The following is a 26,883-nucleotide window of genomic DNA, read 5'->3' as shown; positions in this document are numbered from 1 at the left end:
TACAACCTAGGGTAAAACAGCAGATTAAACTATGGTTTGAACTCTAGTTTAAACTAGGAATTAACAAGATTTGCTCTATTTTACAGTTGAACAGATGATTTTCTATCAGTTGTCATTCGCGGTAAGTTTGAGGAGAAGGAAAAAGGTTAGGAGGTGTTGGCATGGAAATTTAATGATGAAAATAACAAAAACTTTCATGTTTTCGACAGAACCATTAAAAATTTAAGAAATAAATGGGACAATGGGACAAAGATTTGATTTAGGACGAATAACTTATTGTTTTATAGGCTCTTCCTCATCATCACTGTCGAATTCATCAAATATAAAGTGCAAATCTTCAATCATTGCACCAAAACTCTTCATTATATAGTCAAAATGTAAACAATTCGAAAAAGTTAGGTTCTGATAATCAGTTTCATGTTAAACTGAAATTTCAATTCCCCCCAGACCACCGGAAACATTTGAACCAAAGTTCGCCATCTATAAAACTAATCTGTAGTTAAAACTGACGTTTGAGGTTTAAACTTCACTTGTAAAGTTATAGGTTAAACAATTGGTTAGGTTATTCTTCTTTCCCTTCAGTAAAATGGCCTTTTTATTTATGATTAAGCAGTTATAGGCTATTCTGAGGAATTTACTAAACTATTTGAGACAGAATTGGATTAGCAATAAAAGCAATGGATATTATGATGAAAAATACTTGACAAATAAGTTGAGAATATAAAAAAAATTGATAAATAATTAAAAGAAAAGTATTAAGAATTACAAATATTCTTACCTGTCATTGAGTACTGGATGATTATTAAACCTACTCTGGTCCTCGTTGTGGATACGTTTCAATTCTCTAATATGCAAATTACGTTCCCTTTCTAATTTCTCCATTTCGAGTTGGAGATCGGCGTCTTCTTTTTTTAAAGCGTTTTGCCTTAATTTTAATATTTCGTCGGCCTCGTAATATTCCTGTAACGTAAACGAGCCCGGTACCGCGTCCGGTTTCAAAAAACCGGAATCCGTTCCGTTTAACAAAGCGCTAGAATTATTTCTTTTTCGACCGCTTTCATTATTCGATGGCCTTTTCTTTAACAATAATTTCTTCTGTCTATCTATTTCTTCTCGTTCCGCCGTTATTTCTTCTTGCCGCCTTGAAAAAAAAAATAAAAATTAATAAGGCAGCAAATTTGATGTTTATTATAATTTTTGAGGTTTTAATCGGTTTCAGTCCCGTCTTGAAACAATTTTGACCGTCATGGTGTTTCTGGATCAAGGGTTATCATCATAACATTGAAATATTTACAATTTATATCAAGATGCTTAATAAATTTATTTATTAATTTTTTATTTAATGTTTCCAAATTTTTTTATTTCCGGATCACTACAAGGGCTGGAATTATATCAACCAGGGTGCACCGTTTTTTTACCCCCTCAATTTTAAAAAGTTATTCCCATTTTTTCTGGATTTTGTCTGTAGATTTGCGACAAGAAAATAATGGCAACAGTGGTTCATTACATTTTTTCGCTTCTTGCGAAGTACATGGAATAATGGAAAATATTTTTCGGGATCAATGTAAAATCTTCCAACAGTTTCATTGGATTTTCTCTATAATTCACTAGTATGTAGTGGGGGTAATTGAATTTGAAGGTTATACCATATAAAAATGTGTAAAAAAGATGAAAAATTGGTTACGGGAAACTATTTTCATGAAGAAATAATAAATAACTGGAATTTCTTGAAATAGATTCGAAATCAAAAACAAAAAGCATACAAATTAAACTACGGTTAAAATAGAACAATTACCTAAGCAAGCAGAACCTGGAAAATGAATAAAAAAGAGCAAATAAATCTAGAACTATGGAAACTCAAATAGAATTATAGTGGAATTAAAGAAAGATACAGAAAAAGAACAAAACCAGAACTAAAATGCCAAAAATATTCCATATAATAGAAGCAAACAGAACAAGATGGTAAAAAAAGTGCTAAAAGGTGGAGAAGGTGGGAAAAAAGAAAAGGAAGACTGAAAAAAAAATGTTTGAAGGAAATTATAAGAATTTTGATAACAACGGAAGCGAATGATTGGCAAAATAAAACAAAAAACAAAAAAATGGAAATATATGGGTAAAGGAAATGGAAGCTAAGGGCCTGAAAAAGAACAAATACCAAGATAAAAAAATTTATAACAAGTCTAAAATTAGTCTGAATACAAATAGTCAGAAGATTGGGACATGTTACAGAATTGGCAAGAGAATATAAACGAAAGGGGGAATAAGAAGAAGAAAAAGATTTGCATACAGAACATAACATCAGATTTGTTAAGATAAAGAAGGATAGTAAAAAGAGTAGAGTGATGAAACAATAGAAGTTTGGGAAAAGAAATATATATATATATATATATATATATATATATATATATATATATATATAAAAAGAAGGTATCGGAATAAGAAAAAGCAAGCCAAAGAAAAAGTGGATAATAGAGGTAACATAAGATTTGGGAATAATCGAGTTGAAAGGAAGACCAGATGACAGCAATAGACGGAGAAGGATAGTAAAAACAATGGAATGGTGAAACAATGGAAATACGACAAAGGAAAGTTCTCTATAAATACTAGAAGTGAAAATGAACAACAGATAAAAATAAATGCTGAGCTGAGGGTCACAAAGAGTCAGGAGGTTGGGGCACGTCTCCAGAAAGAATCGGAATAAGAAGAAAAGGTAAGCTGAAGAAAAAATGCTGAAACGATAAAAATGTGATAGAAGAAATCGCTCCAAAGATAGTAGGAAGAGTTGAAATAAACAACAGAGAAGAAGAACTAATATCGAGCTGAAAGAAATATATAACAAACCTAATATTAGTCAGAACACAAAGAATCGGGAGGTTGGAGCATGAATTCAGAGAGAATGATCAACAAAACACAAATGAAAGTATTGGAATAAAAATAAAAGGTAAGCCAAAAAAGAAATGGATAGGAGATTTAACTTGATATTTGAAAATAACTGAATTGATAAGAAGAACAGAGGATGGACGGATGGAGAAGGGTAGTAAAAATGGTACAGTGATAATACTAGAAGGAGTAACAAAGAGCAAAGGAGAAGAAGAACAAAGAGTCGTTGGATTGAAATATGTCTATTATGAAAATAAGAAAAAAAATAAGAGGAGATAAACTGAAAAAGAAACGGATAGGAGATTTAATGATAATCAAAAGTATAGGAAGACAAGAAGACGTCAATAGATAAAGAAATATAGTAAAAAGAGTGGAAAAAAAAGAATTTGGTTATACTTGAACTAGAAGTATATATTTTGTAATATTTATTTATAAAAAGAGAATTTAGAATCGTATAAATGAAATAAACGTTAATTGAATATATTTATATTTACCTCGCCAATTCCTGGAACGCGTGCCCGTCCGTCCAATTTTCCTGGAACGTCGCCCCCACCCTTTGCGTAACGAATTGTCCTAACCTTAACCTATTTTGCATACACTTTTGTCTCGCCTCCTTTTTCTCTATCGAACTTTTTTCTTTGAGCAGTTTTTTGACAACCTCTATACACTTATTCACTTGTTGTTTGTGTTGGTCTATGGATTTTTGTTGCGTCGATATCTGATGCCTCAGTTCTTCGTTGGCCCTTTTTAATTCGTCTATTTTTGTATTTGCCATTTCTAAATCGGACGACGCCTGAGTTTCGAACTCCTGTATCCTATGACATGTTAGGTCAGTCTGAAATTACAATTTCAACGATTTAACTACTTATTGTTAACCAAAGAAAAGAAGGAAAAGTATCGAATCGAAATGGAAGCAAAAAAAAAAAATTTTGTTCAGGTTGAGAATATCCGCCAGGTGGAATAATGTCGCGATTCGAATTTGAAATTTGACGTTTTTTTTTCAGTACATAAAAAACCGTGTAAAATTAGAAAAAATTGTAATGATCCATTCACATGTTTCGGATTCCTAAATTTCATCTTCATTCTTTTAAGAATGGGTAAATTGCGCGCGGATTTTTTTTGATAATATCAAGATTCAAATTTAGAATTTGACGTTTTTTTAACAAACAAAATACCGTGTGAAAAAAATAAATAAAAAATATTATTGGAAAATGAGTTAAATAACGTTTCGCAGAATTCGAATTTGAAATTTGAACTTTAGACTTAATCTTCATTCTTTTAGGAAAGAATTTGACGTTTTTTTAGTACACAATACCACGTGAAAATAAAAAAAAATGAGATATCATAACGTTTCGGATCCCTAAATTTCATCTTCATTTTTTTTAAATTAGGGAGGTAATATATTAATTCCAATTATTTCTAATGAATTAACGATCTAGGTTTGTCCCAATTCGATAAATACCACTGAAGAAAAATTTTTTTTTCTAAAAAGTTAGACCAAAAAAAGTTATTTCAGCTTACATAACAATTTGTAAACTGACCTGTATCAATTTGTGTACCATAGTTTGAGGTGGCACCCTCAAGGGTTGTTTGTAAAATTCAAAAGCTGTATTACAAACTTGCGGGGACGACATCCCCACTTGTTGCGGTGAAGGTGGTAACTGAAACGAAAAGTACTGTCATTACATATTAAATTTATAAAATAAAGGGATAAATTGTCTGTTCGTAACGAAAAAATCATATAAAATCGTTAAAATTTCATATATTATACATTTAGTGACAACAAAAACATAATTTATTATAATATTTGTGCAGAAGCCGACCCTGTCTTAAGGTACATTTCGACAAAATATCCACTTAAAAACGTACCATTTGAGAAAAAAGTTGTGAATGGTTTAAAAACTATAAAAACAAACAAAATATTTTAAAATTATTCATATACATATATTACATAACTTAATTTATCGTGTGACTGACACACAGATGGCGCTGCCTTTGTCAAATCCTTATGACGTTTATGACGCACCAACTTTCAAAAAGCTATGAGGAAAATTTCATGACGTTTCGATTAGTCAGAAAAAAGTGACGGCCATTTAAGTGAAGCTACGAAATAATCGATTCAAAACAATTTTGTGTGTTAACTTAACATTGATTCTTGATGAAAAAAAATCTGATTAACCTCGGCAATGGCTTCAAAAATGTTATCCAGACACTGTTCCATCGAAAAAAACCATATTGGTTTGGTGAATTTCAACGTGGTCGTATAGACATGGATCAATCACTTCACCACAGAATCAAAACGATCATTATCTGAGTGGATTGCAACCGGTGAACCACGTCCCACAGTCAGGTGGGAAGCTTATGGCTTCAGCATTTTGGGATGCACGTAGAATATTATTCATCGACTATTTCCAAAAGGGAGAGAAAGTCAAAACGGCTTCATATTTCGAAGAAAACACCACTGTTTCACACCAAGAAAATGTACCGATTCACGAATGGATGGAAACATGGTTAAATTAAACGAATTACGCTTCCTCATACACCGTATAGTCCAGATCTGGCCCACAGCGACCACTGATCTCAAAAAATGCTCGCCGGTAAGAAATTTAGCTCAAATGAAGAAGCAATTAATGAAACTGGAGCTTATTTTGAGACAAAAGAAAAATCCTTCTATAAGCACGTTATCGAGAAGTTAGAAAAGCGTTGGAATGATTGTATTGATGTTCAAGGAAATTGCGTTAATGAATAAAATCGATTTTTGTCAAAGAACAAATCAGTTTCGTTATTATAAAAAATTAATGTACTTTGCTTTCGAATGGAACTCATATCTCGTATACGACTGAAAAATTTGAAAATCTGTTGATTGTATTTTAGCTTTTGAACCACTTTTTTCGTAACATTAACAATAAAAAGAGTTTCGAATCGCTCGAATCGCGAATGTTGTTGTTAAAAGATGACTTACCATTGCGTATGGTTGTTGAGGTGAGGGACTTTTCGCACCGCCGTGCCTAATTGGACTATGACTGTTACCCGAATGTTTGAAGTATTCGTTGATTTTTTTATCAGTATTTTGATTACGCACAGCCCCCTTAGCTACCGGCGGTCCTCCAACACCTCCTCCGCCGCTGTCTTCCGCTTTCCGTTTCCGCTTCCGTTCGCTCGGTGTCCTGGGTAATTTTTCGGGAGTATTCGGATCCAGCTCTTTGTCACTGTGAGAGGAACCTTCAGAAACAAAGCTCAGATTAGCAATGCAAAATTTACTGAAAAAGAAAACAAAAAAAAATGTTGCTCGATTAATTATTAGATTTTTTTTTCGATAATTGGGCACATTCTTGAACTATTGGGAGAAGGAAAAATATTTAAAACAATTAGAAAATTCGATATATCGACATTAGTACAAAAATTTATATATAAGATAAAATAAAGCAAAAAAATTTAGGTTAGGTTAAACAACATACATAACAAACATAAAGAAATATAAAAATAAAATTATATATTCACAGTATTTTCGACTAATCCTTAGTTTTGGCAACGTTGCGTGCACGATTCGGATTAGAAAATGGTGTACGATGTTGTGGACAGGGTTCCCAGATTTAGGGGGGAAAATGTGGGATGGGATGTGTTATGGGGTATTATTTTAAAGGGACTTTTATAATTAAATTCCGTTACAAAAATTGAAATGTCACAAAATATGATTATAGTACGATTCACATTGAAACTTAATGGTGGATCATGCTCAACATTTTAACCAAATGCTCAAATTATTTAACGTCAATATATATGATTTCAAAAAATTAAAATCTGAAGAAAAAAATTTGTTATCTGAAGTTTTTCATAATTTATGACTAGAAAATTAAAAAAAATATATGTTGCGGAATGAAATAGTTTGAAATTTACGAGGGCTGTTTTTTTTTCAACCTCCGATCGCTCCGTACAGACGCTGTTGTTGACATTCAGGCGTCAGTCGGCGTTGTGCTACAGATACGTAAACATGTCCGCTACTATTGATTCCCGCCAAGAGTAATTCGTGAAAATCGCGAGTGGTTACTTTCTTTCGAACGATGAATTTGTATTTGAACTTTTGGTTTTTCTGGAGCTTTACGTGCTATAAGAAGCTCGTAATCTTTAATAATTATGTGATTCGTCGTTTTCCCAACACCAAACGTGCTTTTAACTAATTTCACTATGTCATCAACAACTGTAACATAAATGTTTGTCTGTATACAATTTGAACGTTTTTCGTATTTATTTACACTTTTTAATCTGTCCCTTACATTTACACACTTGACTTATAATAATTTACTTATAAATAAATAATTTCCGCGATTAGTTATTTTCACTACGACTATTTATTTAAAATTAACTAACTGCGTTCACACAAATAGTTTATATGCCACAAGTAAAATTCTACAAAATTCTAGAACTAGAAGAAATAAATAAATAGACTTTCCTTAGAAATTATTTGAAAGAAATACTGTAAATAAACCGCCTGCTACAAAAAAAATTATATGCAAATAAACATGAAACGATTTCCGCCATTTACAAAATATGTGAAAGACGTCGCCCGAAAAGCACTGCGCGAATTCGCCGAATTTTTAAAATTCCCCGTAGTAACTGGACATGGTCGGCTTAGGGAACCGTTTTGAGAACTTGTTCGTCACAATATTAATCTTAATTAACTGTTTATGGACGATTTTTCGGCGTTTACGGGTCCCTGCCAGATTTTTCATACATCTTGCAAGTTGCAACTAAACACAATTTGAACCTAGTTAGATACTATATAAAATTGAGGCTAAGTAATATTTAATAGACGATGATTTTGGCCACTCCAAACCTTTTTCTAGTGTATTGTTTAGTCATAAAAGATGGAATACTTGAATTAGCTCAGGTACATTTATGAAAATTTTAGGAAATGTTCGGTTATAATATTTAAAATGACCGTAGTTTTGGATTAGTAAGAAATTAGATTTTATTATAAATGATTTTCAATGGTTTAGTATCTAGAACTGAGTGGTTGTATATCAAGTCTTTCCATTAAATTTAGATCTAAGCACATTGCGAATAATTGAATTTTGAAACGGTATCCGTATGCAATTCATTGACCTCTTTGATAAAATTATTTTTACGTTCAATACACATGAACCAAATTCATAAGTAACTGTTGATACACTTTCACCTAGTTCGAAACAAATTTATGAATTTATAGTTATAAAGAAATAACAAAATAAAAACCAGGAAAAAAACAATCAAAACTTTGCACTTAGAAACGAGATAACTCAATTCGTTTTGAATACTTTTTTCGAAGATTTTAAAAAGAATTTTCGTTATCCTCTTTTTATACAGGAAGTTCCGGGACTCTTTTCCGAGTTATAGACATTTAAAGTTGCGAAATCAAAATTCAATGTATCGCCCACCACTCGCAGAGAAATGGGGTTCATGCAGGATGGAGTCCTTCCCTACTTCCTTAATGATGTAGAAAATCATCTTAATAACAGTTTCCCCGATAGGTGGATTGATCGGGGAGGTCCATTCGTCCCAATGAATTCAATGGATTTATTTGTTTCAGCAACACAACTAACGAAATAATCAATAGAATAAACTTGTGTTGTGTCGACACAAAATCTTGGTATGTCCTTCCAAGTTCCAAAAATATCCCCCGTAGACTCCGGAAGTGTGTAGAAGTGCACTTCGAACATTTATTTAGTTTTTTTTTTGTATTTATTTGATAAGTTGTATGCTAACCTATTAAATTTTTCTAAATTTCAATTTTTCCCTATGAAAACAATTACGATTGATGATAATTTTCTTCAGAATTTCTCTTTATGGTGAACGTCCCCTTGGCATTTACAACGATCTAAATATCTCATAAACCATAAATTTTATCGAGTTGATTCAAAAGTTAAAGTCATAGATTGTTAACCATTACGCACGAGCCGACCCTGGTCCTCAGATAGTAGTATAGAATTATTTATTTCATCAAACAAACTACTTGCACATACGTAATCATCCAATGAAAATTCATGATGTTCGAATGTATAATTTAGTAAATACATTTAAATATAAATACAAGCAGCTTTAAATGCCTATAACTCAGAAACGAGAGGTCGTATGAGACGTTTTTTGTCACGAATTTTTTGCATCAAATCCCGGACTACCCTGTATACCGTTCACAAATTTAAAAAAAAAGTTGAAAGATATCAAAATCTTCGAAAGGTAGGTAGACAGCTTTCGATCATTTCATACCTACGTGTTATAAATAGAATTCAGTTCCCAGTATTCAGACTCGTAATCGTTCCGTCTCTCTTCCCCTATCACATTCTCTCTTTGTCCTTACCCTCTTCCATGAAAAATACATGAGTAAACATTTCAATAAGCTACAAAAGTCTTGTAGACGTATATTTTTAGATTGGTTAGTATATTTATATGCATATATATATGTAGTTACGAGATATATTACAAACCTCCATTTTGAAACGATAATAATTAGGCGACGATCAACGACTTGGTATACCGTAAAATTTGTCGTTGCTTGATCCGCGATTATCTATATACAAGAGGTAAACGAAAAGTTTTTTTGATAAAATTTCTATATTTGTGATCTACTAGTTTAAAACAAGTTTATTATAAAAATAAATTACAATGAATTGAAAATTACACTTGTTAACGAAATTATTAATAATAATTTTTATTATTCTAATAATATCTTCAAATAAAATCATTATAATCTAATAATTTACAAGTTGTAACACCCAACGTTTTGGAATATTCTCGAAACATAATGAACATTAAAATTGATAATTTAAATACGATAATATTTTTTTTTGATACAAACTTGAATAATGACCTTGACGAAAGTATATTATTCTCTTGTAATTGGTATTTTTCCATTTTATTATATTGTTTACTGATAAAATGTTACAACAATTAACGTACAACAATTTTAGAAAACATATGGGCTTCGATTTTTTTTTTGCCTAGCGACAAAGATTGTATGATAATCGTCATCGACGGAACAGTCCTTGGAATATCTACTTTTCGAACCATATTAGATCACCTCAAAAAATTGTATTTCCGTCAAGTGGTTATTTTTAGAATGTGTTTTTCTGAATTGTTCGGGGATTTTTATATTTAACTCGATCTACAACGCAAAACAACGCCTATATTAAATGATTCAATTTAGATATATTTAGTATAGGTATTCGTTGATATATTTTCAAGTTACACACATGGCAACGTCGCTCAAAGAAAGAAAACAGTTTAACGGTAAAAAATAACTTGTTTCGGGGTTGATCGGTATATGAAAAAAATGGTCTACGAAGACACGACAAACCAATGTTATAAGTGAAAAAAAATGGTTATAACATCAACCCCTATTATGTTTTTCGAAACTTACAAGATGTGGTAGAAAGAGGCTAAATATGAAGTTTAATAAACTGTTTGAGTTACTTATTATTGATATTTTTATAATTTACATAGTGAAAATTTCCTATTCATAATATAAATTAGTACAATTTACCTCCCACTTTATCTTTGGCATTTTTAATAGAAACAATTAAATGACTTCCTCAAAACAATTTTATCCCTCTCAAAAAACAATTTGATGATAATGGCGATGAGTACATTTCCATCTCTTTAGAATTGGATGTGGTCTATTTATTGAAAGAGTAATTTCTATTTAAAAAAAAAATTGAAATTAAAACAGATTTAAATCGATTTATTAACAGAAATATTTGAAATAAGGTCTAAGAAGGAAAAGATTAAAGAAATTTATTGAAATATCAGTCACATTTTCAAAAATTCACAAAATATATGTTTTTTGCCTTTGAAAACGACATTTCATTTTATCAAAAATTTTAACCATAGCAAACAATTTTGAACCAGAGTAGATTCTAATTTTTTTTTATAATAAAATTGAATTTCGATTTGATCTATTTAGTTTGAAATTGAAAAAGAATTTCCAATTGACAATCAATAAAATTAATATTCGACAGATATTTATGTAATATACGAGGGATGTTGAGTAAGTTCAAAAAATCAATACAGACATGGTTTACATATTTTATTTAACACGTTGACTCACAATTTCATTTAATCAATAAAAATTGTAATTTTCACAGAAAATTATTTCTTAGTTGAATCACATGTTAAAACTCTTTTTAGGGAGTTAATTACAAGTTATTTCGCATTTGGCAGTTAACGTGTTAAGTAGTTTTCGTTTACCTTCTTTCTAAAATTTTCTTTTATCTATGGTATCGCTATTATATAACGTGAAAAGTCACTAGCAACAAAGAGTATGCTGAAAAATGTCCCCAAAGATGCGGGAGGGTTTTTCCCACAATCGTAGGTACTATAGAATCGTTCGTTTTTACGTACACCTGATCAATTTCAATTGGTTCAACGTTTCTAGCATTCAAAAATCGAATAATCGATCGATCTATTGTTCATAGAAAGATCAAAATGGCGGTATTGTTATATAGTAACTAACTGCCACGCGCTTGCACAAAGAAATTTACTTTACGATCATACCTTGTAGTTATTATGAACATTGAAAGTGTAATAGTCGTGCTTTAACGTTTTTCAAATTATAATATCATATTTTGAATCCAAATTTAAATTCCAGGTTGTTGATTGCATCAGCATGATGTCAAATTACTTTTAATCGGCTGTTTTCCCAGTGCACTCAACTAGTACAAGATTTGGTTCAGCAATTGATCGATCACAAACATTCGTTATTATTTACAAGCTCATTTACCCCCCTAAATTTATTTTGTTTCAATAATTGCGCAGAAAATATCATTTAAACGCTTCCAAAAACCGTTCCAAGGTAGGAATAAACCTATAAAATTATTAGGCACTACAAGGGTGGTTCCAAAAATACCTGGCCTGACCTAGAGATGAGGGTAGTTGCTTCAAAAATAACACTTTATATCAATAGTGAACGTTTTCGGTAAATTTGTAACCAACCATTATCAAAGCTTAACTAAATTCTACTCTAGGTGGGACTGCGAGGATCGGCATCGTCTTGGTCGATCAAAAGATGTGACGATTCGTGAAATGTTGAAGAAAATCCACTAGATGATCGTCGACTGAAAGTACGCGATCTAGTACTTCTGGGACGATCTTCGTAAGCATATACTGTCATAATTTTGGCAAATTTTGGAAAAATTCGACTTCAATTCCTCATCGTTTTCATCTTTGAAAATATACACTACATCTTGCTGCTTGTCTGCATTTTAAGACCTTTTAGTTATACACTTTTCTTCTTTTTAACATATCCTTATCGAAAAGAGACTGAAGTTGTTTTGAATCCCTCGTTTCATTAAATACAATGTCCGTATCATGAATTGAATGATGCTTTCTGATCGCTAAACTGGGATCAGCGAAATCACATAAATTTTTTTTTGTTGATCCAAAAGTGTAGCTATCACATCTCTGGGTAGTTTGCCCGTAAAACAAACTCTGCAAAGATGCATAGAAACACCTGGCTGAAGCCAACTAATGCTCCATTGCCAACAGACGCCATCACTACGATATATGATGTTTGGAAAAAGAAGAAACTGCGAATTACGTCATCGGTGATTGCCCAATGTGAGGTTAAAACATCGTTCAATCTTTTCATAACTAATCTAAGCTTTTGATGGTTTTTTCTTCAGTTTCATTTTCGCGAAGAGTCTGGTGATAGTTTGCTAACTATTTTTTTAAATTTCTCGACTGATTAAAATGTGGCGTTTTTCAAAGTTTAATAGCCATTTTGAAGAAATAATATCAAAGTCGATCTTACTTGGCAATATAACAAAGGAAATGATTTATACGGGAAACGACTATTCCGACTTTTCGTCTACATAATAATAGTACTGATAAGAGTTAATAAAATATCCAACCACCTACTCATTTAAACTATTAATAAAACAAAAAAATCCTTATAGTTAAATTAAATCACGTACTTTCACGCTATTACAAAATCGACAAAACTAAACGAGAGAAAAGGAATAATTTGGGATATAATAAAAGCAAATGAAGAAAATAGAAATTTAACAAAATTGATTCATGTCGATATACCTTTTTCCTAAAAAAAAAAAAATTATGAAAATCAAATTACCTGTACTCATATTGGAGTCTTGGCTATGTACGGGCTGAGTTGTGTTTACTGTTGACTGTGGTGCCATCTGTATCTGAGATCCAGCTGACATCTGTAACAAAGATAATACAATTTTCGTATTATATTATAAACGTTTTTCAACTAAATACAACGACCCGTTAAATTACATTAAACCCCAATGAATTCTTAGTCCACTCTTCGTGTATGTTGTTTATTAGAATAGAAATTGATAAGCATCAAAACAAGGGCGGGGAGACGTAAATTGAAATATTCTATTGACTCTAGATTCTAAAGAAATGAATGAAAATGTAATTTCGATAATAAACCCGATGATTACTTGAAAAAAAAAACATTAAAAATAATATCTAATATTAAATGGAAAGAATTCTTATAGTGGTAAAGGTTATAATTCATCTAAAAACTTCGAAATCTATTGTACCAAGGTAGTATACGAGGTCTGGGTTCAACATACTCCCCTCCCCTCGCCACACACCTTTCCATACGTTTTTTCCATTGATTGAAGCAGTGCTGGAGGTCTTCTTTGGTGAGGGCCTTTAGAAGCTCCGTCCTTTTTGACTTTACCGCTTCCATCGACTCAAATCGGGTCTCTTTCGAAACAGAAACAAAAAAAGTCGCACGGTGCCAAATCTGTTGAGTACGACGGGTTTTCGAGAGCTTATTAACCAATTAGTACCAAATACTGTTAGTATTGTCAAAACTGACAAATAGTAAGTCTAGTTGACAGACTGACCCCCTGGAACCCATTCAGTCATCACGATACCGAAAAAAAATGATCAGCATTGCCTTGTATTTTGATTTACTCTCACTAAATCGCTTACACCACTCAAAAACACGCCTAGACCTCGTATATCTCATTTTTTTAGAGGTTATGTGGTTTTTTTCATTAAATTTATTGCAACTTTCAGCTCTTTCAAAAAAATGTCTAGTAACATTTTATTTTCAATGATACCAAATAAAAAATCGTGAATCTGGTGATTTTGGAAGGCAATTTATCGTACCATGTGAAGAAAAAATTATATTCATGAACTTTTGCAAATTTAATAAATTAAACCACTGTATACGATGTAGAGTTTTTTATTTCGTGGCCATATTAAATGATAATTTCACCGATTTTGATTTTATTTAACAGAAAACTTCATTGAAAATACTAATTTTACTATAATTTACAGACATATATTAATATGACATTTTTTATAAACAAAAAAAGCAATAATTGTAGAAAAAGTATCATTATTAAGAGAAATAAAAAGAAAGGAAAATTAACAGAGAGAATATTCATAACTTGTACTTGAATGAATGATATTTTTCAAACAACTACCGCCATCTCTAGGTCAGACATTTACTTCTGGGTCTATTCTCGTGATGACAGTTAATACTTCTGTTAGTTATTTAAATCTAACTTTCGTATTTATTTGTTACTGGTTACTTTTTATTTTGGAAGGTTGGCAACCCCACAAAAGAGAAGTGGCAGCCATGACGCAATAGCAAGAACCTTTTTAAACAATATGTCACATTTGCACCCAGAAAAGTAAGGTTAGAATAAATATTTAATAAAATGTGTGGATGATATTTTTCAAATTAATTATGGAAAATAACAGACCGATTGTTTTCGATACCACGTCTTGTTTATACCGTACAAACAACCACGAAAACCAAATATTGTTGTCACTAAATATGGGAAGAGTCATAAATAAAATAAAAACAAATAATATTCTATTTTAAACAATGTTTTGTATCTGTATTTTCATAACATATTATGAAATGTAATTATCAACAAATTTGTTTTTCATGTGCCTACAATTCGATTATTATAGATTTTTTTTCTATCAAATAATATCCTTTATGAGAGCGTTTTAGCGAGCACAAGAAAATTTGATACGAGTTTATTACCGAGCCGAGCTTCTGTCATTAGCTTTGTTCGCTGTTCACTTTAGAATCGATTCTGAATCAATTGATAACCAATTTAGAATCGCTATAATTCGATTACGAATTGATTCGTAATTAATAATGAACAGATCCGATGTGTTTTTGAAAATTCAGAACCGAGCGACACTCGAACAATAATTTTTAAAATTTGTTCCCCTCCGCATCCTTGTCGTTATACATTGAATAATATACAAGGTGCCTCAAAAGAAAGTTCACCTTGTATTGGTTATTGCTAGAACACAGCTATTCTGAGGGGCGCGGTAGGTATGTCAATCAGTAGCCTGGCCCTTGGGAATTTAATCGATCTGATTGAAGCGTGCGGTAATTCTGCAATATTCATCACTTCAATGATGAACCAGGCGCCCGACTGATTGGAAAACGAGTCGAGAAGTTTGGAAGTTTGAAAAGATCGGATCAACATTGGATAATCCAAAATCCGTCCAAAGTCTTCTAGAATAGTCGAAAATATAGACAGTGTTCGTGACGAGTAGGGTTTATTTGGAAGCGGACTGTTGCTTTAAACGTGTATAGTTCATTATTATTTTACGTAAAGATTTGGAGCTGAGCTTTTACAAAATTTAATCATAGGTTTGACTTTGTAAACCGGATGATTGAGTTCATTTTTACCTTGTTGGAGACGCCAACAAGCAAAATTGCTGCAACCAGAGAATCCCCAAAGCAGAACGTGGCGGTACGGTGCGTCATTGCTGCGGAACGTGGAAGAGGCCTGTGGAAAATTAGGTTGCAGCTCGTAAAATCGAAGTTTCGCGTGTTAATAAGAAAACATTTATCTGTATTTCTATTTTTTTTCCTAATCAATATGTCTTCTAAATACCTTTAAACTTCGGAGAAACGCCGCAAATCCACGAATAATGCACAAAAAATAATGTAATTCCTACAGGGGTAAGTTTTTAAAATATTTTAGGTATGTCGCAGAAAGACATTCTGCTTTGGAGCAAGGGATCATAGGCACTTATTGTTCAGGGTGTTATGTGCAGATGTTAGACGACTGCATCTTGCCTGAACAGCAAAACTTAAATGATAATAATTATGATAATAAAATGATCATCATCTGAGTGGACTGCAGACGGTGAACCACCTCCGAAGCGTTCAAAACGAGCTGGGAAGTTTATAGCTTAAGTATTTCGAGTTCATCAACTATTTCCAAAAGGGAGAGAAAGTCAAAACGGCCTAATATGTCGAAGGAAAAACCACTGTTTCACACTAAAACAATGTACCGATTCACAAATCGATGGAACCATGATTAAATTAAACGAATTACGCTTCCTCATCCACCATATAGTCCAGATCTAGTCCCCAGTGACCACTGATCTCGAAAAAATGCTCGCCGGTAAGAAATTCAGCTCAAATGAAGAAGCAATTGATGAAACTGGAGCTTATTTTGAGACAAATGCTCAGCTCTATTCGTTGTTAAGTTTCACTACTTTGACAAATGGCGTCTGATATATTTATCAAAATCTTTACGTAACATTGAAGGTTTTAAAAACCAAAATACTTTTTAATAAACTCGATTTCGCAATACACCGTTGAATTTTGCTTAAAACGTAATTATTTTTATAGAAAAATGTAAAAAAAAAACAAAATATTACCACTTATTTCTTCATAGAAACACAAAAAATGATTAAGAAATTTATTCAACTTTAGTAACTGCATGAAAACAATCTCCGATTATAGTCGTAATTATATAAAATACTTGTCATTTGAAATTGATAAATCGCCGTAAACTTGATAATTCTTGAACAATTGCATTCAAAAACCGATGAAATCGTTGATGGTCGAATGTTTTTACAAAAGTTAGTAGCACGCAAAAACTTACCAATGACTGAACTGTTTCGTACGTACTTAACATAAAATTAAATTAAAAATAATAATAATAAATTAGATAGATAACGGTGAACATTGTATCATATTATCGTCATTCAAGTAAATTGAATCTGTGATTAGGATCCTTCATAAATTTTATTATAATTTATAATAGTTCGAATTTCAAAATTTATTGAAATTGATTTGAATCTATATATTTATATCCTGATATTTAGCACAAAAAACCAAAGTTTCTAAAATTCTTGCCACTTCATTTAAATAATGATGTTTTTTTTTTTATTTTCAAGGTGATTATTCCTCAAAATTCCATCTATCATCTTCCATATAAATATGTTTTAGATTGTTAATACGAGGATGGTCCAAGAAGTACTTGGCCTGACATGGAGATGGCGGTAGTTGCTTGAAAAATTTGAATTTGAATGTAATTTGAGTCGTATTTTGTTGCTAATTGATGGTAGAAGATGGCAGTATCACGAAATTATACATTTACGAATTTTTAATATCAGCCACCATTGGTAAAACCCACCACTCCCTTTTAGGCACTATCAACTTTCGACAACCACATGTATTGGAAGCTATTGGACCCACCTCAACGTCATATTTTGTTTTTTGCTTCCATAAATGTCGAATTTCACCCCTATAGATCAAACAAACTACCCTTAACACTTTTAAGCTGAAGCAATTTGATTGCACTATATCGAGGTGGAACCTAGTTACACAGCTAGGGTTTGAAGCTTAATTTGTTGCAAATTATGGTGGAAAGTGACAGTATGACCAAATTTCTTTAACTACCTTTTAGTATAAAACAAAATGGGCGCGATAGTTAACCTTCGCGATAGTTCGCGGCTATTGACGAAAGATACTGTTCGTCTGAAAACGTAAAAACCACCCCATTTTCATCGAACCAGCAACCCGCGACAAGGCTATTTGGAAGTAAAAAATAAACTGCGTCTTAAGGGTAGTCGGATTGAGAAGGAGTGATTAATGAAATTTATGGAATACAAGTCAATTAATTCTACGAAAGATGCCACTGTTTGTGTATGGATAAGCCTCAGTTGCCTCTATATCCGTTCATGTTCTAAAATTTTGTTTCGTATAAATAAGGACCGATTCACATATTCTGGATCTCATCAGTCACGGAACCCTTACGAAACAATCCAATCTCAAATCTTCGTATTATAGTACCAAATGTTTGACTTGCTATATATTTGAAAAGGTAGTGAATGGATTGACTTATAGTCTACGAAGTCCGGCTATTAAATAACAAGACTGCGCCCTAAACAAGTGGGGTAAAAATCGAGTAGTGCGTTAAGTATCTAGATATTTTGTCTAAGCACGTCCCAAAACAAGTTTCCGTCCCAAAAAGGCCCTAACCAAAGAAGAATTCCAGCACTGCTTGAATGTAGAATAATTTTTATAATAAAACACTTTTTAGTAACCAGTCTCGTTATTTAATATCCAATAATTTTCTAAACGTACTTGGTCTAAAGTATAGTATTCTACAATAAAAACCGATCGAATGTTAAACACACATATACACAGCACAAAAACTTTACCCTAACAAGTTTTAGATGACTCATTATCTATCACGTGATCGGTAAAATGAACAATGCAGCACAGACGCCATAACATCCGATTAAGGAAAGAAATAACTTTATAAGAAAAGTTGATTTCTTCAACGATTACAACAAAACTGTAGTCGCTTAATTTCAATAAATTACTCAACATTATCGGCGTACGTTTTCAGAAACGTTAGTATAAAATAAGTTAACAATAAATTCAAAACTTACCAATATAAATTAAAACGCGGCTAGGCACATAAAAAGGAACGAAAACAAATACACGAAACACACGTTCGCCGATGAAAATATAACAAAATGAATAGATAGATTAGTATAGGACGTCGTAATCAACACACTGGCCGCCAATTTATTATTTTACATATTTTTTTTGTTAACAAATTACATGAATTGATAATTATCGTACGTTCTCGACGTACAAATATTATAAACGGATCGGTTTTTGAGTCGGATTGTTTGGTTTGGTTTCAAATGTGGAACGTCATTTACTGGTATATACAGCTGATAGATAAAAAAGATAAGTATGAGTTAGTACTTGAAAAAATTTATTGTTAACAAGTTTCCGTTTACGTATAAAGTGTTATCGATAAAATTTCGAGAATATATTATACTAAAGGAATAAAAATTTCCGTTATTCTTAATTAAACTTGAATATTTTTGAAAGAAATTGAGACGTGCAACCAACTTACAGAAATATTCATCCCTATATAAATAGTACAGGCAAATTAGGCGATTTTGAGCTAAAAATTTAAATTGAATTGTGCGGTTTTGATTTTCTAGATTCACGGAGGTTTTGGGATACTGAATAAATTTATCAACTCTTTTAATTTTAGGAATTGAAACTAAAAAAAATTTTGAAACGCGATTAACTCGAAAACTATAAGGAATTCGAAAAAAACTGCTGTACCAAAAAATGTAGAGTACAAAATTATCTACAAAAAAGTATCCTAGGTATTTGATTCTAACCTCGAAATTTTCACCTTAAAATCGGTTTATACACTCAAAAATATTTTGAATCGCGAATAACTCGAAAACTATGGGGAATTCGAAAAAACTGCCGCATCAAAAAATGTACAGCACAAAATTCTCTACAGATTGGTCACCAAGCATTTTTTCCTAACCTCAAAATTTCCGTTATAAAATGGGTTTGAACGCTCAAAAATATTTTGGATCGCAAATAACTCGAACTATTGAAATAATAATTAACCGAAAGTTGATTTTTTGCATGTTACGTTTTTCTTCAAACATTTTGATTATTCCTTTGTCAACTTATTGCGGTACAATAGTCACTTCTGATTTATTTATTTTGGAGTTATTTATATATACTGAAGCCGGATACGAGTTCCTGAGGAAGAGTCTCCAGCCGAGGTTACAAAAATAAGAATTTTTTTATCTTTAAGCATTATTAAGGTCGCTTAAACAACTTGGAATTCAATATTTCTTGATCAAAACCATGCGCAGATAAAACACACTACATGGACGTACATAATCATCCCTAAAAAATTCATAGTATATAATTTAGAAAATATACTAACATATAAGTTCTGATTTTGCAGCTTTAAATGCTTATAACTCAGAAACGAAGGGCCGTATGAGAAAAATTTTTTATCGTCATCTACTCACTCCCGAACTTTTTACATCAAGTGCCTGAACACCCTGTATATATAAAATATTCAATGATTCTATTCCCAGAAAAACGATACAACCGACAACAGTGTAAATACCACGATATAACATCAACTGTATTGCGTTTTATACTTGTAGATCACTCTGTATATACTTTAGATAATATCTTGATAATACACGAAATAATATACAAAAAATTTAATGATGGAAGCTCGATATAGCGACTTGAAATATAAAAATGTACAAATAGTCAAATTTGAACTTTCGCCATTGCAGCGCTGGCCTCTAATAATGAATTGGTTTTTTTGCCAAAGGCCGCGTTCGAGATTCAACGTACCTAATTAGCGATATTCGGTGGCCATGGATACCGCTTCGACTTCGTTAGTTATTTTTGATCGAGATGAACTTTTTTAATTGTTAACACAAATATACAAAAATGTTGAACTATTGCAAATGTCAATCTCAAACACGGCAAGCAGCGTTGCCAGTTCTCGATACATAAATAATCGGCTTCCGTCCTATGTTATTATTAGTTTACAGAAAAATCTTTCGGTTTTAATACGTCGATGATATACCTACATATTTCAATTATACTATCGAGCTATTAACCCAGCAACAATTATTTCTACGCTTGTATGCACAAACAAATTGTTGATTGTTTATGAGTTGCGCATTACAAAAAAAAAAAAATAAACTACGCGGCGTTGCCGGTGTGTTATTTAGGCGTTACGTCGATAATACGATACGTATTTTGATAAATTATGTGTATGTAAATGTTTCAATTTGATTTTCGTTAATTTTTTTAAGTATGAATATAGAATAAAAGGCATTGCCTCGATGACGTGTCAAATTACGTTATATGATGAGACATCGACTACGTTCTTAATGTATGATTCACACAATTATAATATGTTGAATTTTCTTAATAAATTGTAAGTAATGTAGAAAATATTTCGTTTTCGTTTGGCAAATAAAACAAACAAAACTTTTGTTGGCAGATTTTCCACTTGATGGTGTTTAAATTTTTAAAAATAGACCAGTCAATGAAACTTTGATAATTGCAGAAGACATATTGGATCAGTTTATTTCGTTAATGTTAAGTGGAAAATTTGAACGTATCATTTAATAATAAATGACTAATTTGGTATGAAATAGGACGATGGAAGGAGCAATTAGAAGGAACATTATATATCATAACTTTCTTTGTATCTCGTTCTAATACGAGGGTTGATACTCAAGTTGGATATGGCTTGATCGTGAACGCATCAACCGCTTCTTCAGGTGTTGAAAAACGTTGTTCATGCAATATTGAATATATGCGAGTGGAATTAAAGCCTAAGTATACCTCAATCTCGCGCGAGTTAATCAACACACGTCGAAATCATCGCGCGAAAATGTTCAATTCTAAACAACGCGTTTTTAAATATGTCAAAATTTATAATGACAATGTCAAATTTGACATATTCACATCAGTGTTGCCATACCTCGAAATTTTAGTAGTAATCCTCGTATTATAACACAAATTTCAAATACAAAATCAAATTTTTTGTTAGGAATCTTTGATAATACACAATATTTAACATTAAGTAAAAAAAAATCAGATATTTACCACCATATCTAGTATTAAAACGAAACCGTGATTCAAAATTAGATGAATGGTTCTTTCTAAAAATAACACTGACTCACTGAAAACTGAAAATATTTGTAGCCGACTAACTCCAAAAAGTTGATCTAAACATTTTATCTGAAATGCATGTCGTCGAACTTGGGTATACCTACTTTTAAATTATTTGGTAACCGAATTTCAAACAACTATACAGGGCGATCTTCTTCCTTAACGAAAACATTTCATAAATGTCTAGTAAATGAAGTAAATAATAAAATTACGCGATATGACAACAATGTAAACCATTTTATCACTGAAAACGTGCTATTTATAACAAGCATGACTTTAAATTTTATATAACAATATGCTAAAATACAAGGTATATGTTAATTGTTTATTTATTCAAAGTTGACATTATAATATATAGTAAAAAAAACTGATTTTCATCTTATAGTTGACTATAATAAGAGGCACTAATTTGTGGATAACAAATGTGGTAAAAAGGTAAAAAATATCCGGGTTTTATAGTAGTCGAAAGATGAAATATGTTAATTTTTTCGGTCGTTTTCTGTCTTTTTCAATATTTTCCAAAACGTTCTCTATTAAATATTTCTCCCCTTTTATGATAATTACGTACGTCTCTGACAAAACATCCGGTGTCTACATGACACCCTTCATATCGACTTTCAGTCAAAATTTATTTACCTGTTCGGGAAGCCCGAGATACGGCAACACCGCACACCGATTATCTACTACCAGCTGGTAGACTTTTCAACGTATCGTTAGAGATATGTATAAGTCTTATTATTCAATTTTCAACTGTTCAGGTTATTACTAGTCTCACGTACACGACTTTTCAAACAGTCATCGATTTTTATTAATAGAATCATTTATTTTTAGATATGCGTGGAATATAATTTCTATATCAACCATTAAGAATCTACACTCTCTTATTTGATAAACAATTTTAAAACCAAATTCTATCCTAATATCTACTACGAAATTGAAGAGCTACGGCAACGATGTATTTTTCATTATAACAATGTAATCATTAATAATAAACATCGTTTTTTAAACTGACATTAATATTTGTTTGCTAATTTGGTTGGATATATTTGTTGGTAAGATTCGCTTTAACTTTCTAATGATAAAAAAACCAAAGTTTCATGAATTATATACTTACTACTAACTTCAGTAAAATCGAGCATTAGAGAAATTATGTCTAATTTAACATCTGTTGTATATATAAATTTCTTTTTGTGAAAACTGTTTGATTTCAATACGTATAGATGGAACCGTAATCGTCTGTCAAACTTTATACGAATTAACATTTTTTTTTTTTTCGAAAACATATGAATGAATGTTAAATATTTGCAATTATTAGACTCACCAATAAACAGAAGACTGCCATGTCAACGAGATCACTACACAATTACAGCACATTTGACACAATTTTAATGCGAAACAACATTCAACGTACCGACGACAATAATGATTTTCTCTCTCTCTCTCTTTCTCTCGATAAAATCAAAATGAACGGATCTCGACCATCTCCGAAGACGGACATTTAGAGATAATTTTCTGACGGATTAAATCAATGCAATGCACAGCCTACTACCAAATAGCTAGAATAAGTCGGTTCCGAAGAGAGGGACGACATTTTTAGAACGGCTAATAAAGCTACTTCATCGTAGTCGGCGAGAGCAAGAGTTTTGTGTATTATGTGTTTTCTTGTGTTTTGTGTTGTGTGTACACTCGACGACCATTGAGTTCAGGTACACAAGACACATAATAGAATGCTAAATAATGTAGGTTATCGACCCTAACGCCGCTATGCCGATAGGTATGTACTACGTACACTTTGCACAGCGAAACGAGGGCCGGCCATTTTTTTCGAAAGTCGTGAAATCTCGTATAGCTCTATGAACTGTTGACGGTAGGTATTAGGTATTTCGAATTCATTTCAATATTTTTTCGCCCCGCTTACACTTACAAATGGTACAATACAACAAACACTCAACCAACCCTTTATAAAAATGGATCATGTGGAGGGTAATAGAGAACATTTAGTTATAGACAATCAATAGCAAGAAAATCGTTGAAATTGTTTTATCAATCTGGGGAATTCTATATATTTTTGACGTTTACTGCCTACCCAACACTAAAACTACTTTCAAATATTTTATATTATCATTACTAATAGTAATTGTAACTTGATACAAATAGAAGTAATAAACTTTGAAGTAACTTGATAGTAACGTGATTTGAGACGTCCACCATACTGTCGTGGTGGACGAACGAAGACTTTATTTGATTTGTATATGTAGAATTGATTATTTCGAACGCCTTTTTCAATTAAATAGATATCTATGGTAAAAAAAAACATGAAAATAAAACACCAATATAACCATAACTTCAATGTAAATAACGCTATATTTGTCCCAGAAGACAATATGGCGGCTGGTTGTGACGTCATTCCAAAATGAACTATTGTATAATAAAATATATGAAGGTCAATGTTTCTAGAAAAATAAATTTCAGAATTTAACAACAGTCAGAAAGACGAACGCTTCTATAATTAGGTGGTAATATTTCATAATATTCTACGAGGGTTAAATCAAATGTTATGACAACTATTTACTTCTTGAATATACCATTTCGATCGAAAAATTTGATACATACGTGCGAAAGGACATGTACGGATAATAAACAGATCATTAATTAATGTAACACACCTTGACGTTGGAAAAGAATGAGAACACAATACACATCACATTGATATGACAAACATCGACATCTTCTATTTTATTTGGAGTTTCTTACACTTAAAAAAAAATTGTAGCAGAATCTGCACGTCCTCTGCTAAGCACCTTCCAGCATTCATTCGATAGATCTTTGGTTACAGTTTCCCAGAAGTATCTTTGCTTGTCTTAGCCCTTGTAGATTGTTCTAGACGACGTCATCTGTGAGTGTTCTGCACTTAAACAAACGCGATTTAAATACTTACAAGCCTCACAGTTTGCCTATTGTCATCAAAGGGTTGAAGCTAAAGCATCCGATCGATTTCTCGAAAGTTATTGGCTTTTGCTAACGACTGGGTCCAACAAACAAAAATCTTGTCATACAGTAAAAAGTCTCAAGACGTCGTACTACACTGGTGAACTCATTGGGTTCACTGACCTAGCTCGGTAATGTCATAGAGAACTTTTGTAACCCGTTTACATATTAACCATACTTGTGTCTCAACCCTCGTAAAAGTTCGTTATGTTCTCAACATTCTAGAATTGTTTAATGACCTATTTCATAAAGAATTTCAAACGTTTTTTTCATTTTTGTAAGAGTTAACGTAATTTGATGCTAGTTATATCAAATATCACGAATTCGTGTTGGTAATATTGAAAATTGATGCTCGTGATAATCAATATTTCACAAAGACTTGACTAATATTACAAATTACTTCATATTAAAGTCGCTCCGTTTTAATTTTAAGTAGATTATAAGTATATTTAAAACTAAATTCACGAAAAATATTCATATTACTTTGCGTATCGTCCTCGTAAATATATTAAATGTTTTTAAACACTCCCGGTATGGTATAGACTACCATAATGGAGGAAACTTTTCAAGAAAAGAGAGGGTTTGAATAGGGATGTATCGATTATTCCAGATGTGTCAGATTGGACGGACACCCCGCATAACCCCTCAAGCATCTCATCCTAGTTTTCGATGTTGTCGCTGCGACCTTTTCTTCAAGTACACTCACACTCGTAGTCGTACATACAAATGCAAATACGCATACAAACATGTAGAATTTCCGAACGAGACACGAGATTATTTTTAAAGGGATTGTACAACATCCGTACACGAATATCCTCTGTCTAGAATCGAATTGACTTAAATTTAATTTTAATATCATGATATTTCTTTTTAATTTATAGTCAGCTTCAATTTGAGATATATGTTCGCTATAAATAAAAATTATTTTCGTCAATTTATTTCCAAGTGCCTATTCCAATGGAGCACCGCTCTAATTTATAATAAACTGGATTTTTTTCCCGATATTCGAGTAATCTATTTATTACAATCGAACTAAATCAATATCAATACTTTTTACATATTAAGAATTAGATATCATACCTTAAACAAATACGTGTATGACAGATATGAAGGTTGTCTCAAAGTTTCCTGAAGATGTCAGTACTTACCAATATATTTGCGCATGTCTAATTAAAATTTTAGCCATTTTGAAAGCTTATTTTCTGTTTCACAATCGTATAAATGAGTATTTGTGAGGATTTTGCAGAATATCGAAAAACTAAACATGGAAAAAAAGGTTTTCTTTGTTGGACCAGAAATTTTTCAAACAAACCTCGTACCTTGAAATATCAAAGTCAAAAAAGATATGTTGGTTGGTAACTGGGGTTGTGAACGTTTATATATAGAATAGAAGTGATAATTTAAAAGAAAGGAAACGCTCGTCAAAACTTGATCACTCCTTAAAATTAATCCCCAGGGATATATATGGATAAACGGCATTTAAATAACAGTAGATTATGGGATATGAATAGCTTCTCAATGATAATAATTAAATATACGAAATTTAGGAGTAAATTCTTTAAATTTCCAGAAAAACAGAAGAACTGACAACAACGTACATACCACCATATTATCGACTCTTTCAAATCAACGTTTATAGAAATCATTTCATTGAGACGATCGTCATATAAATGAATCCAATGCTCTGTCGATTATTAATCGATTATTAAATGATTTAGCGAAAATAACGGTAACCTTGGAAATTAAAACACACAACGTACGTACGATTTTCTTTGTCACGTGAGAGCACATAGGGACTGGTTCGGAATTCTTTGTCTTACAATCTCATTTTTTTTTTGGTACAACTGTACAACGGAATGGCCTTCATATACGTACTCTATTCAATCAGAAATATAACCTACCCAGCGCCTGCTGTTATGTGTACTAAAAGATTTCGATCAGGGGCGGTGCCGGCGCATTTACTGACTACAATAAAAAAATAAACGACTCTATTAGAAAAAAAAAACTTATAAACTTCTGTATATTTATAGAATCATCTTTGAACGAATTTGGTAAAGGTTAAAGTTGACCCGTTTGTCCCATTAATTCATTTCGAGAAATTAATGTACTATAGTAAGCCCACGCTTAGCATACGCTTATTGTTAAACAGTTACATCGTTGTTGTGAAATTTACCGTTTATTCCTTAAATGTAATAAAAATTATTCAATTTCCTTGATTAAATCATTTATATGTTAAAAGTCTC

General features: G+C 31.8%; 1 protein-coding gene across 15 annotated transcripts in view; it reads right to left on the bottom strand.

The window, feature by feature from the left end:
- Positions 1 to 26,883, bottom strand: part of LOC130443396 (serine/threonine-protein kinase tousled-like 2) — a 107,210-nt gene that overhangs the window by 3,729 nt on the left and 76,598 nt on the right. For 12 of the 15 annotated variants that reach the window (XM_056777973.1, XM_056777971.1, XM_056777970.1 and 9 more), the window contains 5 exons: positions 12,980 to 13,070; positions 5,843 to 6,102; positions 4,422 to 4,541; positions 3,375 to 3,715; positions 779 to 1,141 (listed from right to left, as the gene is read on the bottom strand). In XM_056777973.1, the coding sequence (XP_056633951.1) occupies positions 779 to 1,141; positions 3,375 to 3,715; positions 4,422 to 4,541; positions 5,843 to 6,102; positions 12,980 to 13,070 (1,175 nt within the window). Of the gene's footprint in view, positions 1 to 778; positions 1,142 to 3,374; positions 3,716 to 4,421; positions 4,542 to 5,842; positions 6,103 to 12,979; positions 13,071 to 17,563; positions 17,585 to 18,561; positions 26,618 to 26,883 lie in introns of those variants that run through there. The other 3 variants (XM_056777981.1, XM_056777980.1, XM_056777985.1) reach the window with 3 other exon arrangements.

The sequence above is a fragment of the Diorhabda sublineata genome, chromosome 4, assembly GCF_026230105.1.
Source record: "Diorhabda sublineata isolate icDioSubl1.1 chromosome 4, icDioSubl1.1, whole genome shotgun sequence".
NCBI lineage: Eukaryota > Metazoa > Arthropoda > Insecta > Coleoptera > Chrysomelidae > Diorhabda > Diorhabda sublineata.
This window is presented reverse-complemented; position numbering and strand designations above follow the sequence as displayed.